General features: G+C 43.7%; 1 protein-coding gene across 1 annotated transcript; it reads right to left on the reverse strand.

Annotated features, from left to right (window-relative positions):
- Positions 1-891: 891 nt before the first annotated feature.
- On the reverse strand, positions 892-1,545 carry LOC115458193 (olfactory receptor 1019-like). Its single transcript, XM_030188053.1, has one exon. It carries the CDS (start codon positions 1,543-1,545, stop codon positions 892-894), a length of 654 nt encoding a protein of 217 aa, XP_030043913.1.
- Positions 1,546-14,689: the final 13,144 nt, after the last annotated feature.

Consider the following 14,689-nt stretch of genomic DNA (forward strand, 5'->3'; position numbering starts at 1 on the left):
TGCAGTAAGGGATGAATATCGTCACTTAGCCACATAAGTGCTAACTCTGCCCCTGAAATGGGCTTCCTCTCATTTGCTGCACCGGAAATTGGTAGTGCGGCTTTCTAAGAGAGGCCCATAATTATCTTTTTATTCTGGGATATATATTAAAACCCTGAGCATATAAGCCTATGCAGATGTTGCTAAACTCTTTCTGTATGACCTCTAGAACATTGTTTAAATGGTACCATAACAACATAATAACTGGATAGTCAGTATTCAAAATATTGCCTGGGACAAATATATGCAGTAAAAATTTCAAGGGGCCTGTTTACTATATAGCATTAATGAGCATTGATTGTCATGTTCAGCATTAAACCAATTTAGAAATGTATTAGCATGTGTTATAAATTACCAGTATCACTAGAAAAGCTGGCCTAATGAGTGAGAAAAAAAATGATCTGAGTTGCATGCAAATACATGTAAAGCAGCTATTATTAAAGAAGCTTAACATAGATCATGATAGACCTGTATTTTCATCGTAAGCTCTGTAAGATAAGTAGACCTCAAGAAATGTAGGTAAATTTCCTCTCCTACTGCCACTTCAAGATCCTTCAAAAGGATCTCCACACCTGAAATAGATTCCCTTTTCTACTTCCCTGCTCATCATTATCCCTCAAGTAGCCCCACTCCCAGTTCCAAACACAACCTCCTAAAAGATATTTTAAAAATACACCCCTCCATTCTTGGCCTCATTTTTACAGTCTCTTTCTCCTACATTCTCATCATCTCATGAGCAGACTCCTATGCTTAGAGGAGTTTCCACAAGATATATAATTGTGTATATAAGACTCGGTGGCTCAGTACAAGTAGTTATTGCTAGTCATCTGCCCAGTGGATTTTGCTTCACTACTACTTATAAACAGCTACTGACATCCCTGACATATCACATTCTACCACTACTGTGCGGAATGCGTTTGCTGTCCCAGGCTTTATCTTAATGATACATTTCCTCAAAGCTCTTTTCAGTTCTTTATTCTTCAAGCTATACACGATGGGGTTTACCAAGGGAATCAGTACCACATACAACAAGGAGATGAATTTATCATAGTCCCGGGAAGATGCTGCTGTTGGGCGCATGTTAACAAACATGATAGTCACATAGAAGAGAATGATGAGTGTCAGATGAGAGGAACAAGTGGAGAAGGCTTTGTGTCTTCCCTCTGCAGACTGAATTTTCAAGATGGCTGCTACAATGAAAACATAGGATGTTAGGGTAAGCAGAAAAGCACCGAGTCCAACCAAAACTCCATAAATATATAGCAAATACTGAATGAGGTGAATATCACTGCATGAGAGTTTCAGAATGCTTTGCAATTCACAAAAAAAATGGTTGATTTCCACTGAGCCACAGAATGAGAGCTGGGCTATCATAACAGTGAATGCCAATGGATCCAGGAAACCAACAAGCCAGGCAGCAGTGGCCAGCAGACTGCAAACTTTTTTATTCATGATAAGTACATATTGCAAGGGGTTGCACACTGCTACATAGCGATCATAGGCCATGACAGTAAGAAGGAGAAACTCTATACAAGCGAGGGAGCTGAAAAAGTACAACTGAGTTAGGCATTTGCTGAGGGACAGGTATTGCTGCTTGGTGCACAGCTGTACCATTGCCTCTGGGAGTGTGACAGATGTGTAGCAGATGTCCAAGAAGGCCAAGTTACTGATGAAGAAGTACATAGGGGTATGTAGGCAGGGGTCCAAGTGAACTAATTCTAGGATGAGGAGGTTCCCTATACAGATAAGAAGGTAGAGAATAAAAAATAACAGAAAAATGAAAGGTCTGAGCTCTTGAAGGTTGGAAAAACCCAGAATAAGAAATTCTATCCCAGTTGTTTGATTTATTCTTTCCATGATTTGGAAAATGTTCCTGTTGAGGGAGAAAAGGTAAATCATAATCAGAACACAATAAGCAGCAAGCAAGGAATTATACTTTGCAAAATACCTTTTGCTCAAAAGAAGAAAATTAAGGTTTCTAGCATTTTAAGCAGACAATTCAAATATTTCCTGAGATAAATTCTCCCTTCCAAATTTCAAAGGAAATTAAATCCTTGTCTCTAGAGCTATCTTTGATATCTGAGTTGCGTTAAAACAATGAGTCCTTCAACGGGTATGCCTACTCACTGAAAAAAGGTGCTATCCCTAGTAGATATCATACAAGCATGAGATGAATCAGGAAGAGCCAAAAAAGAACTAGCTAACCTTAATGCTCTTATTGGAACATAGGGACAAAGCATAGCCCTCAAATAAGAAGGCTATATAGTGCCCTATGCACTAACATAAGAATCTTGTAAACCAGCAACCAGTGGAAATGAACATACAGAGGGGTCACATGATCCCTCCATCTCAATCCCACCAGGTCAAATTGAATTAGATCCATTATTTTGATAAAGTCTACCCATGGAGGTAGACCTAAATACTTTAGTCAGTGTAGTGTCAATCTGAGGACATAATTGACAACTTGTTTGTTTTGGTGAAGTCATTCCATATCATATAATAGTTTTATATCATTTTTATATTTATTTTCATAGTGGCAAGCTACCTTTCATTCCAATATCTCAATGGATACCGATCATCACATTTTTATCAAACATAAATAGATTTAGCAATGCAAAAAGAGCAAAACTGAACATTCAAGGTAAGGGGTGAACATGTCAGAAAAATATCTTTATCTATTTTAAATCAAACCATTTTACATGTTCACAAGACAGGGCATGTCAATAGCCTATCATCATATTTAAAAGGGCCTTGTTTTTAGTCAATGGTGCTAAAATGGTTTCTCTTTCTGCATAGACAGTTTATTACACCCTACCTCGTGCATCTTATTTCATTGTTAATCTCTACTCTATTATGCCCACCCCATTTAAGGTATGTTTGCTTCCTTCTGCCTATTCTGTTATCACATTTGAATAATTCAGGGTGATCAAGTGATTCTGTGCCCTGCTGTATGCAGGAAACCTAAATGAAAGTTTCTTACGCATGGCTTCCCACATTTGTCCTGGGGAACCCAGACCTAGGTCAGGTTTTCAGGATATTCATATTGAATATTCACATTTTTCTCTGTATTGCAAATGTTTTTCATGTATATTTAGTGTAGATGCCCTGACAGTCTCACAGTATATGCGTGGGCCCTACAGGCTTAGGTAACTCTATTCTTCAAATTAAATGAGACCTCTGTGATACCTCAAGAGTTCATTAATAGCAGCACCGTCGGGTTGATTCAATAAAAGATAGTGAAATCCTATAATTATTTTAAGGATTTTGTATAGTTTAAAGATATACATTCAGATTCTAAATGCTAGCTTTCGAGGAACTGTTTGAATTTGAAAATAATTTACCTGTATTGACGGCTTGCTGAGCAAGTCTCTCAACACTTCATGCCAGCATTTGAACGCTAGTAATCAAGAGTAAAGAGTGTGAAATCAGAGAAATGCCAAACGAGACACTTGCTATATCTTGGAGAAAAGAAGTCTGCTGGAGAGACACTGGCAATAGCCTGAGCACAAGGGATATTTAAACCATATGAAATGTGGGTTCCTCAAAGGTAATGTCTGCTGGAATCAGGAGACTGATGTAGTGCATAACTTTCAGCAAATACCGGATTGGCAAGTCTAAAGGGAAATAGTGGAGAGGAAAAAAGCAGTATGAGGAGAGAGACAACAAAAGAAAAAGAAAAACTGCAATAAAGAGACAGAGGGGTCCTTTTACTAAGCTGTGGTAAAAAATGACCTTAGTACGTCTTTATGTGGGTCCGCACACTAAAGCCATTTTTATCGCAGCTGGAAAATGGACAATTTTCCTAATTAAAAAAAAAATAATAATAATGGCCATGCACTGATTTAAAATTTAAGAAAAAGAAAAGAAGCAATCCCACAAGAATCAGTAAGAGCAAATCAAGGGGTGGGAATGACCAAGACGATGAGACAAGAAGAGTTGTTAAGTCTCTATTATGCACAATCAAAGCATGTGATAGGCAATCACTGGAGAGTGGACTCTACACAGTCAATGTTTTACCAATGCCTTCATTAGTTTTCCTCGATGGAGACCTGGAAATTAAAGTAAAGCAGACACATGGATGAAACAGAAGCAGATGGTCCAGCTTTGGCTTTATGACATGCTGAACAGTAGCATTGTTAATAAGTGCAGAGCACATGAAGTCCAGAACCATTAGCATGCATCCATTAAAATTTAGCATGTGAGCACTTAACACCTATTTTGTAGGTGGTAAAGGCTCAAGCACTAATCTTGCACTAAGAGGGATCTCCACACCCAGCCATACCCCCTCTCAGAAAAAATATTTTTAGCACGTTTGTACACACAGATTTGAAACTTATCGCTGGATGCCTGAGCATATCCCACAGTAAGCTTTTTTAACCTGCATTCAGCAAGCATTAGCACTTACTGCAGCCTTGTAAAAAAAAAAAACCCAGAGACAGTAAATTGACAGAGTCTATTACCTCAATATCCAGAGCTATTTAACCGGCCAGGAACGGCTCCTGGCCGGTTAAGTAGCGCTTAAATGGCTATCCGCAAATATTCAGGGGGAGATAGTAGGTTCTCGCACTGAATATTCCTTGTCAGTGCTTAAGGCTAGATTCTATATATTGCTCCTAAAAAATTGGTGCCCCCCCCCCCCCCCCCCCCCAGGCATATTCTATAAACCTTTCCTAAATTGGCTCACTAACCAATTGAGTTGTGTGTGCAAATCAGAATACACCCAGGATTTGCGCATACAACTCAAGTCACCCTATATAGAATTTGGGGGTTAGTGGCTTTCTGGGTATATTGCACAATATAACCAGCTATCTGATATATTCAGCACATCACCAGCTAATTAAAGCTCCACACTGTTCCAAACAGTGCTCTAAAAATAGCGCTCGAACAGCGTGGGGCTTTACCACTCCTATGAACAGATATAATAGCACACATAAATGTGCTCAGGCACAATCCTCCCGCACTTGTTTGACAAACAGCATGGCCCTGGTGGCCTACTACCCCCACTTCGAGACAGCGACACAGGGGCTGGAGGTCCAGTGGACCTCCAATCCCCCTGACCCCCCCCCCCCCCACATAAGTTCAGGGGGGCTGGAGATCCAGTGAGGTTACAGCCCCCTAACCCCCCCATCATCCCCTCAAGTAGAGCCCTGGTGTCCCAGTGGGCCGTGAATTAACCCACCCACCTCTTCCCTGCCCTCTACCTTTGTCAGAGGAGGGAGGTGGACTCCCTCCTCTTCCATCAGTGCCGCCTCGAAAATGGCGGCGCACAGCCCCGCCGGTGCATCCTGGGATGCGGTGGGTGGGGCTTCATATGGCTGCAGTAAAAATGGCTTTAGTGCGCAGAAAAGACCCATGTAAGGGCCTGCTAAGGCCACTCTTTGCTGCAGCTTAGTGAAAGGATGCCTAAGATAAGGAAATATCATTATCACAGTAAATGATGGGGCTAGGCAGTGAAAATTCAATCACATGCATGTTTTCTCTCCCAATGCAAAAATGTCCCTAGGAGCACTAACTTCAAAAGCAAGGATGTGCATTTATTAGCGTGTATGCAGCTTGATAAGGTACCGTAAAAGAATTGCACTTAGGCTTCCTAAATTGGTCCAGGGGACCTCATAGCTGGTAGGTTTTCAAGATATTAACAGTGTGACATCCCCACCTCCTCTTGTGCAAGGAGACTCCAACCTCTAGATCCCAGGTCCCTCTTTCACTCAGGGTGAGCTGGATTTTAGTATGCAGATTATATGCAAATTAGTCTCATACCCCTTTCGACTCAGGGTGACCTGCTTCTCAAAAGGCAAACACAGTCAGGTCTCACCAACAGAATATTACTCATGCAAACTTTATTTCAGCCCCTAGGGCACACTTCCTTTAGCTCCACAATACTTTGGGGACTTCTAGCCCCAGGCTTTGCAGCCTGCTTCTCTCAGTACAGCAATACTTTGGGGACTTCCAAACCCAGGCTTTGCAGCCTGCCTCTCTCTGTACTTGGACACACAGTTCTTATACTTAAAGCTCAAGGGCCTTCTTACCTCAGCCAGTTCCTTTCTTTATACACACAGTTCACCACCAGTCCATAGGGCTCCACCAGTACTTTCCATGGGGATCTTTCTGCATCAGCTCCCAGCTCTCTGCTTCCGCTGCTAGCTCTCCTCTCTCCCTCCCACGAAGGTGGGGTATTAAGTGGTTAACGGCTAAACAGGACCCAGCCCATAACCTGCTGCACCTGTTTCCTCCTCCAGGACTCTCCTCGGTCCTAGCGACCTCCTGCTATACATCCCCTTACTGGCTCCCTTTAGTGACTCACCCAGCCCTTCTCCCTGGACATTTTAGGGGAACAGCGCCCTCTAGGGCCTAACCAGGGTAGGACAGCCTCATACTTATCACATACCCCCACCCTTAAATAATTGCTGCTCTAACTCAGCAATCCTCTAAGCCTTCTCCACTGAGGAGCAGCAATTCTTCAAAGGAGGGCATACACTTTTCCAGGCTCATCCCCGCTCTATCCATGGGCCTCAGCACCCCATCTAGGCTCCTTATCCCCCTCTTAGCACATCACATGGCCCGGGCCCTTCCCATTCACTAGGCCTTGAGGGGTTCTCACTGCAGCAGGCCTTACCTGACCTCTTCTCCTGCAGCCCCCTCCTACCCCTGGGCGCCCGACGATACCATGATCCCTCCGAGGGAGGGGTCCCCTAGCTCGCCTAGGTCCCTTATCTTCCTCTTAGCACCTCACATGGCCCGGGCCCTTCCCTTTCACTGGGCGCCTGACGATACCATGATCCCTCCGAGAAAGAGGAAACCTGACTACTCCTCTCTTAGCACTTCACATGGCCCGGGCCCTTCCCTCTCACTAGGGCGCCCGACGATACCATGCTCCCACTAAGAAAGGCGCTTTGGGAGCAGGTCACTTCTGACCCTCATTCCCTGCAAGTCCCAACACCTGGTTCTTAATGTCCATATTTGTAGATCTTCTCCATCGGCCATCGACCCAGGCAAGTGCTCTGGCCTTCTCCTCTCCTCCGGCTTCTCAGGCCTCCAGCCTTCCTGGCCGTCCGATGGGGTACAGCCTGCAATCACAAAAAAAACCATCCAAGTGTGGCCTGTTTACTCTCCTGGCCCCCACACTTGTGCTGCACCTCCTTGTGGGTGTGTGTGTTTGTGGCCTCCTCCATCCCCTACAGCCACCCTCAAGCCTCCAGATCTTACAAATCCACCCTCACCTCCCCCCTAGGTACCCTTTACCTGGGGCAGGTGAGCAAAGTGCTTTTGCTAGTGTTGGCCCCCTCGACGGGCTTCTGGAACACAGCCTCTGGAACCTCCAAGGACACCTCCATCTCTCTTCAGGGGGTTACACCGACTGCCTGGATCTACACCTGTCCTCAGCTCTTCCCTTGGCTTCACCTTCCACCAGTAATCTTCCACTGCCAAGAGTAGTAGGGATCCTCTGATAACCTTCATCTGGTGGTTGTTCAACAGTCAAGTCCCATCTGGGAAAGTGCCATTTGTGACATCCCCACCTCCTCTTGTGAGGAGAGACTCCAACCTCTAGATCCCAGGTCCCTCTTTCACTCAGGGTGAGCTGGATTTTAGTATGCAGTTTATATGCAAATTAGTCTCTTACCCCTTTCGACTCGGGGTGACCTGCTTCTCAAAAGGCAAACACAGTCAGGTCTCACCAACAGAATATTACTCATACAAACTTTATTTCAGCCCCTAGGGCACACTTCCTTTAGCTTCACAATACTTTGGGGACTTCTAGCCCCAGGCTGTGCAGCCTGCTTCTCTCAGTACAGCAATACTTTGGGGACTTCCAAACCCAGGCTTTGCAGCCTGCCTCTCTCTGTACTTGGACACGCAGTTCTTATACTTAAAGCTCAAGGGCCTTCTTACCCCAGCCAGTTCCTTTCTTTATACACACAGTTCACCACCAGTCCATAGGGCTCCACCAGTACTTTCCATGGGGATCTTTCTGCTTCCGCTGCTAGCTCTCCTCTCTCCCTCCCACGAGAGTGGGGTATTAAGTGGTTAACGGCTAAACAGGACCCAGCCCATAACCTGCTGCACCTGTTTCCTCCTCCAGGACTCTCCTCGGTCCTAGCGACCTCCTGCTATACATCCCCTTACTGGCTCCCTTTAGTGACTCACCCAGCCCTTCTCCCTGGACATTTTAGGGGAACAGCGCCCTCTAGGGCCTAACCAGGGTAGGACAGCCTCATATTTATCACAACAGTTAATATGCAAGAGATAACTTTGCTTATGCAGGGCTTTTAAACAATATGTTCAGTATCTACTGCTATCAGACATAGGCCCTTTGAGTTGTATGGTTCTGAGGTCACAGCCACTTTCCCACTGCCCTGTTTCCTGAGCTATAATCACACATCCAGATGACCTAAGACCTATATCCAGTGCTTTTTTTGTAGAAAAAAGGTGCCAGTACTCATTATGGGCGGGGTCACCACATATGGCTCCACCCCTATGATAGCCATACCCACATTAGCCACACCCCTTATACCAGCCATGGCGCATATAAACAGACATCATTCAAATTATAATACTACTATAGGAGAAAAAATAACGTGATTTTTTTCATTATAAATAATTTTTGTAAGCTGTTACAGCTCCAGTATACCCAGTGCAAAATGAGATGTAAATTCTCAAATTGGACATATTTCAAACACTAAAATGAAAATAAAATGATTATTTCTACCTTTGTTGTCTGGTTACTTTGTTTTTCTATCCATATTGGTCCCAGTCTTTGATTCTGCTGCTCTCTATCTGTTCCCTTAACTCCGTTTCCAGGGCTTCCTTTGCATTTATTTCTATACTTTCCTCCTTTCTTCTTCATTTCTTGCCATACATCCATAAGTAAAAGCTAGGTCCTCCTCCATGGAATTGACTGGAGGAGGTATAACGTGGATCCAGCTTTTGCCTATTTTCTCCATCCATGTGCAGTTTTTTTCCTCTCTTCCTTTTCCCTCATCTCCATCCATGTGCATCTTCTTTTTTCTTTCCTTCCCTCCATCCATGTCCAGCACTTCTCTCTTCTCTCGTCCCCTCAATTCATGTCCAGCATTTCTCCTCTCTCCCCGCCAACTCCTCCATCCATCCATCCATGTCCAGCAATTCTCCTCTCTCCCCTGCCCTCCCCTCCCATGCAATCAATGTCCAGCAATTCTCTCTTCCCTGCCCTCCGCTCCTATGATGTCCAGAGATTCTCCTCTCTCCCCTGCTCTCCCCTCCCATCGATGTCCAGCGATTCTCCTCTCTCCCCTGCCCTTCCCTGTCCCATGTCCAGCAAATCTTCTTCCCCCAGCCCATCCTCCTCCCAGCCCATCCTCCTTCTCCATTGCCTGCCAGCAAAGCGATAGAAATACTGCCAGCGTCAGACTCAGCAGCGTGAACGGTGCAGCGATTGAGAGAGGCTGGCAGTGTTGAAGCTTCCCTCTGTGAGTCCCGCCTATATGGAAACAGGAAGTTGAAACAACGTAGGCAGGACTCACAGAGGGAAGCTCCGATGCTCCCAGCCTCTTTCAATCCCTGCCTGCACCATTCGCGCTGCCAAGTCTGATGTAGTAGTAAGTAAGGGAGTGAGAGGAAGGGTGCAGGACTCGCCAGGGGAAAAAGGTGCCGGTATGCTGTACCGGTGCGTACCGGCACAAAAAAAGCACTGCCTATATCTAATAATAGTCATTACTGGGCATATTGGATCTTTTTAACTAATTGCAATCTTTTCATTCATTAAAGTGACACAACATCAGCTATTTTCAGTTGTTCAACAGCCTCTGATACAGGTGATTAAGCCAAAACATGTTAAGCTGACAGTTATAAGACTGGATTGATTATTATTATCAGCTCAACATGTTTTGCCTTAACCAAGATGAATGAAAGGCAGCCATTGCATTGATTATGAGCTGTTTTCACTTTGGCACTGTTTTTTATATGAATATAGTTTTTAAAACTCTAAATGGTTTGGTCTTTCTACTCATTGATTTACATCTACTTTGTGTGCAATAGGTTCACCTGTTCTCCAATACCTGTTATAAAAGTTCAATATTTGGTCCCCATGGAGTCATTTTTATGAGGTCTACTACACACATAAAACAGAGTTTACACATGAAAAATCCTTTGTAAAGCTGAATATTGAGTTCCTACACCATATTAAGTATATCACACCTGAGTTCCTACACCATATTAAGTATGTGATGGATTTGATTCCCTAAAGAGGGAAGACAGCTTAAGATAGAGCGATTCCTTGCAAAATTATAAAAAAAAAAAAAAAAAAAAAAAAAGAGTTCACTATCAGGCTTATTTTCAAAAGAGAAGGGCGCCCATCTTTCGACACAAATTGGGAGATGGGCGTCCTTCTCTCAGGGTCTCCCAAATCAGCATAATCAAAAGCCGATTTTGGGCATCCCCAACTGCTTCCCATCGCAGGGATGACCAAAGTTCCCGTGGGCGTGTCGGAGGCATAACAAAGGGGGAACTGGGGCGTGCCTAACAGATGGGCGTTCTCGAATGATAATTGAAAAAAGAAGGGCGTCCCTGACGAGCACTTGGCTGACTTTACTTGGTCCATTTTTTGTTACGACCAAGCCTCAATAAGATGCCCAAACTGACCAGATGACCACCGGAGGGAATCGGGGATGACCTCCCCTGACTCCCCCAGTGGTCACTAACCCCCTCCCACCCTGAAAGAAACAACTTTAAAAACTTTTTTTGCCAGCCTGCAATGTCATACTCAGGTCCATTGCAGCAGTATGCAGGTCCTGGGTGGGGGGAGGTATGTGTGTGTCAGTGGAGGCATGGTGAAGGCGTGGACATCCTTCTTTCAAACATTTTGGATGCCCTAAACTGCCCCCTCCCCCTCCACAGGGTCAGCCAAATTTCAAGGGAGTGGAGTGGAGGACTGGCCTAGTGGTTACAGCACTGATCTTGCAATCCAGCGGTGGCCAGTTCAAATCCCACTGCTGCTACTTGTGATCCAAATAAATAAAGGGGATGTCAGAGGCGTTACAAAGGTATGGACATCCTTCTCACAGAAACAACCATGTTTCGGACATCCTCAACTGCTGTCACAGGGACAGAGGCATAGCGAAGGATGTCCTTCAACCAAAAAAAGACATCCCTAACGACCACTTGGACATTTTCACCTGGACTTACATTTTTCAAAGGTTGTCAACGGCAATTTATTTAAGGTTGTAGATGGCTATTATACATGCAGCTTGTCTGCATGTATGAAGTCGCCTTTGGCATGCGCAGAGCAGCCACGCATAATGCTTGGCTGCTCTGGACTGGCTTCCCCTCCTTAGGAAGGAAATCGTGTGCAAATCAGCTAAGAGCGAGCAGCTCATTTGCATGCAATTTCCTTCATGCATGCCCGTTCCTTTCCGAATCGCTAAGGGATCGGTAAGGGAAGGGCTTTTTCCATTCAGTTAGTGCATCTGGTTGAAGGTAAGGGAGCTATGAACCTGGAAGCAATTTCTGAAGTCCACTGCAGCGCCCCCTAGGGTGCCCAGATGGTGTCCTGGCATGTCAGGGGGACCAGTGCACTGCTGGCTCCTCCCACGACCAAATGGCTTGGATTTGGTCGTTTCTGAGATGGGCGTCCTCACTTTCCATTATCGCTTAAAATCAGAAACAACCAAGTCCTGGGGACGACCATCTCTAAATTCGACCTAAATTTGCTGATTTGGGCATCCCCGACCGTATTATCGAAATGAAAAATGGACGCCCATCTTGTTTCGATAATACGGGTTTCCCCACCCCTTGCTGGAGCTGTCCTGCAAGGACATCCCCAGGAAAACTTGGGCGTCCCTTTCGATTATACCCCTCTATGTGAATATTTAAGGCCTAACATTTTAGGTTAAAAGATTTTATTGCTCGATGAGAATGGTGGTTATAGCAAACTACAAATAGAAATCCTATTCACCCACAATAAGCACTAGTGAAGACTACAAAAAAAAGAATATTTAGTGATTTATTTGGGTGAAAACATAAAGAAAGCACTTATGGTATCATTTATAAAGGTCACTTCTACTGGGATATAAGAAAGCAAATAAGAATGGATGGGCATCAAAGATAGTTTGAGGAATGTTAATTCAGATTTATAGGTGGAGCTATCTATAAAACCTGATACTAAGACTAGGGCTGCATGCAATAAAGTTACTAAGTAGTACATTTAAAATAAAACATTCAACACATAATTTAGACTCTGGAATTCATTGCCAAGTGATATGGTAAAAGATGTTATCATCCTCTATAGTAGATAGTGCTCCATGGTATTTCTCAACTGTATGGTAAATGTTAATGGTTCTAGATCCTGCACTGATATCAGTTTCCTTCTTTTGCTTTTTTCCTTCTGATATGTCTTCCATTAAAGTTGAATATATTTATTTATTTGTTACATTTGTACCCCACATTTTCCCACTTATTTGCAGGCTCAGTGTGGCTTACATAGTACCGTAAAGGCGTTTGCCAATTCGGTTGATAAATACAAGGTTATATTGTGGTCAATGAGGTAGGTATGAGTCAAGCGTCATGAGGGTCGAAGGGAATGAGGATTGTAGTTGTCTAGTACGATCATTGGATATGCTGTGTTCCTGGGTGTGGAGATCTACGTTGGGTCAGTGAGATAGGCCTTTTTGAAGAGGTGGGTTTTTAGTGACTTCCTGAAGATTAGGTGGTCGTGGATTGTTTTCAAAGTTTTTGGGAGTCCATTCCATAGTTGAGCGCTTATGTAAGAGAAGCTGGATGCATAAGTTGTTTTATTTTTAAGGCCTTTGCAATTTAGGTAATGTAGGTTGAAGTATGATCGTGATGATCCGATTTTGTTTCTGGTTGGTAGGTCTATGAGGTCTGCCATGTGTCCTGGGACTATACCTTAGGTAATTTTGTGGACCAAGATGCAGCTTTTGAAGGTGATCCGTTCCATGATTGGGAGCCTGTGCAGCCTTTCTCGAAGGGGTTTAGCACTTTCAAATCTGGTTTTACCATATATCAGTCTGGCTGCTGTGTTTTGGGCGGTCTGGAGTTTTTTTATGAGTTGTTCTTTACATCCCGCATAGGATTCCGTTACAGTAATCTGCATAGCTTAGAACCGTTGATTGTATTAGGTTTCTGAAAGTGTCCCTTGAGAAGAAAGGTTTTATTAGTTTGAGTTTCCACATTGAATAGAACATTTTCTTTATTACGGTGTTTATTTGGCTCTCGAGAAATATATATAACTAGTAAGAAATGCCCGTTTCTGGCAAAAATGAAACGGGCGCTAGCAGGGTAATCCCCCCCCCGTCCTCCCTCCCTCCCGAGTTGCAGACACCCCCTCCGTGCCTCTGTTCCGAGTTGCACACCTCTCCTCTTCGTCCCTTCGTCCCACAGTGACGTGTTACGAGGGCCGCCCCGCCCTCAACGTCATCGCGTTTTGACGTGAGGGCTGCCCCGCCCTCAACATCATCGTGTTTTGACGCGAAGGCGGAGCTACAGTGACTGGAGCCTGCAGGCCAAACCGGATATCTCGGGCGCCTCAAGTTTCCGGCTTGAGGCTTCAAAGTGCCTTTTATATATATAGATATTGTATATATAATATTGTAGGTTTGAAAACAGCCCCTGAAGGAGAGGGTCAAAGTGAGGAGGCCAAGGAGAAGGACACCAGAGCCCAATCTGAATCCTGCTATGCTGATAAAAGAATAGACTACCATTGTATTAAGCTACAATATCTATATCTTGAGCAACAACTCATGCACACAGTGTTGCTCGAATTGACACATGAAGCAGGCTTTAGTCATGCCAAAACATGGCCCATGTTGGTTCATTAATAAAGCACATTGTACATAAATTTGGGCACATGCCTAATTTGCACACTCAATTTAATTGATCAATGACCAATTAGTGCCAATAATTGATTTTTAACAAGAAATTATTGGTGCTCATTAAAATCAATTTATATATATACACATACACACGTTTAGTCGACATTGATTTCCACGCAGATGTTTTAGGTGGCATATATAGAATCGCCTCCATGGTCTGTGACTAAATTTACACACTTCCTAGAAATGGGAGGGTCATGAGTGTTTCAGGGCAGAGTATGGGTGTGGATTTGAGTTAAGCATGAAATTATAGAATAAGGGGGTACCACATGTAAATTTCACAACATGTTTTCATTGGAACAAATGGATGTGGCTAAATTTATGCATGACCCCAGGGCTTAAGCACTCTTTTAGAAACTGCACCTAACTTTAGGCTCAGCTTATACAATAACGCTTAGGCAGGTTTTTTCGGTGATGATTCTATAAGCGCAATTTACAGAATCTAGCCCTATGTGTCTACTTTGTAATTGTTTTCCTTTTTCTTTAATATTTTTTCTTTTTACTTTACTTTTTTCCAAACTGATTATGTGTAATGTATAATGATAATTAGAATAAATAAAAACTTTTTAAAAGTTTGGACAAGTTCCTAGAAAGAAAGCCCATACACTTGGGGAAAATCCACTATTTATCCTTGCAGGTAAGAAACATGGGATGTATCTATCTCTTGGGGATACTGCAAGGTACTTGTGATCTGGATTGGCCACTGCTAGAAACAAGATACCGGGCTTGATGGAACTTTTGTCTGACATAATATGGCAAATCTTATATTATTTTCCTGTTCTTAT

This window comes from Microcaecilia unicolor, chromosome 14 (genome assembly GCF_901765095.1).
Source record: "Microcaecilia unicolor chromosome 14, aMicUni1.1, whole genome shotgun sequence".
NCBI lineage: Eukaryota > Metazoa > Chordata > Amphibia > Gymnophiona > Siphonopidae > Microcaecilia > Microcaecilia unicolor.

Excerpts from the sequence above, each read along its gene's own strand:
- LOC115458193 (XM_030188053.1), bottom strand. The coding sequence starts at position 1,545 with ATGGCCTATGATCGCTATGTAGCAGTGTGCAACCCCTTGCAATATGTA.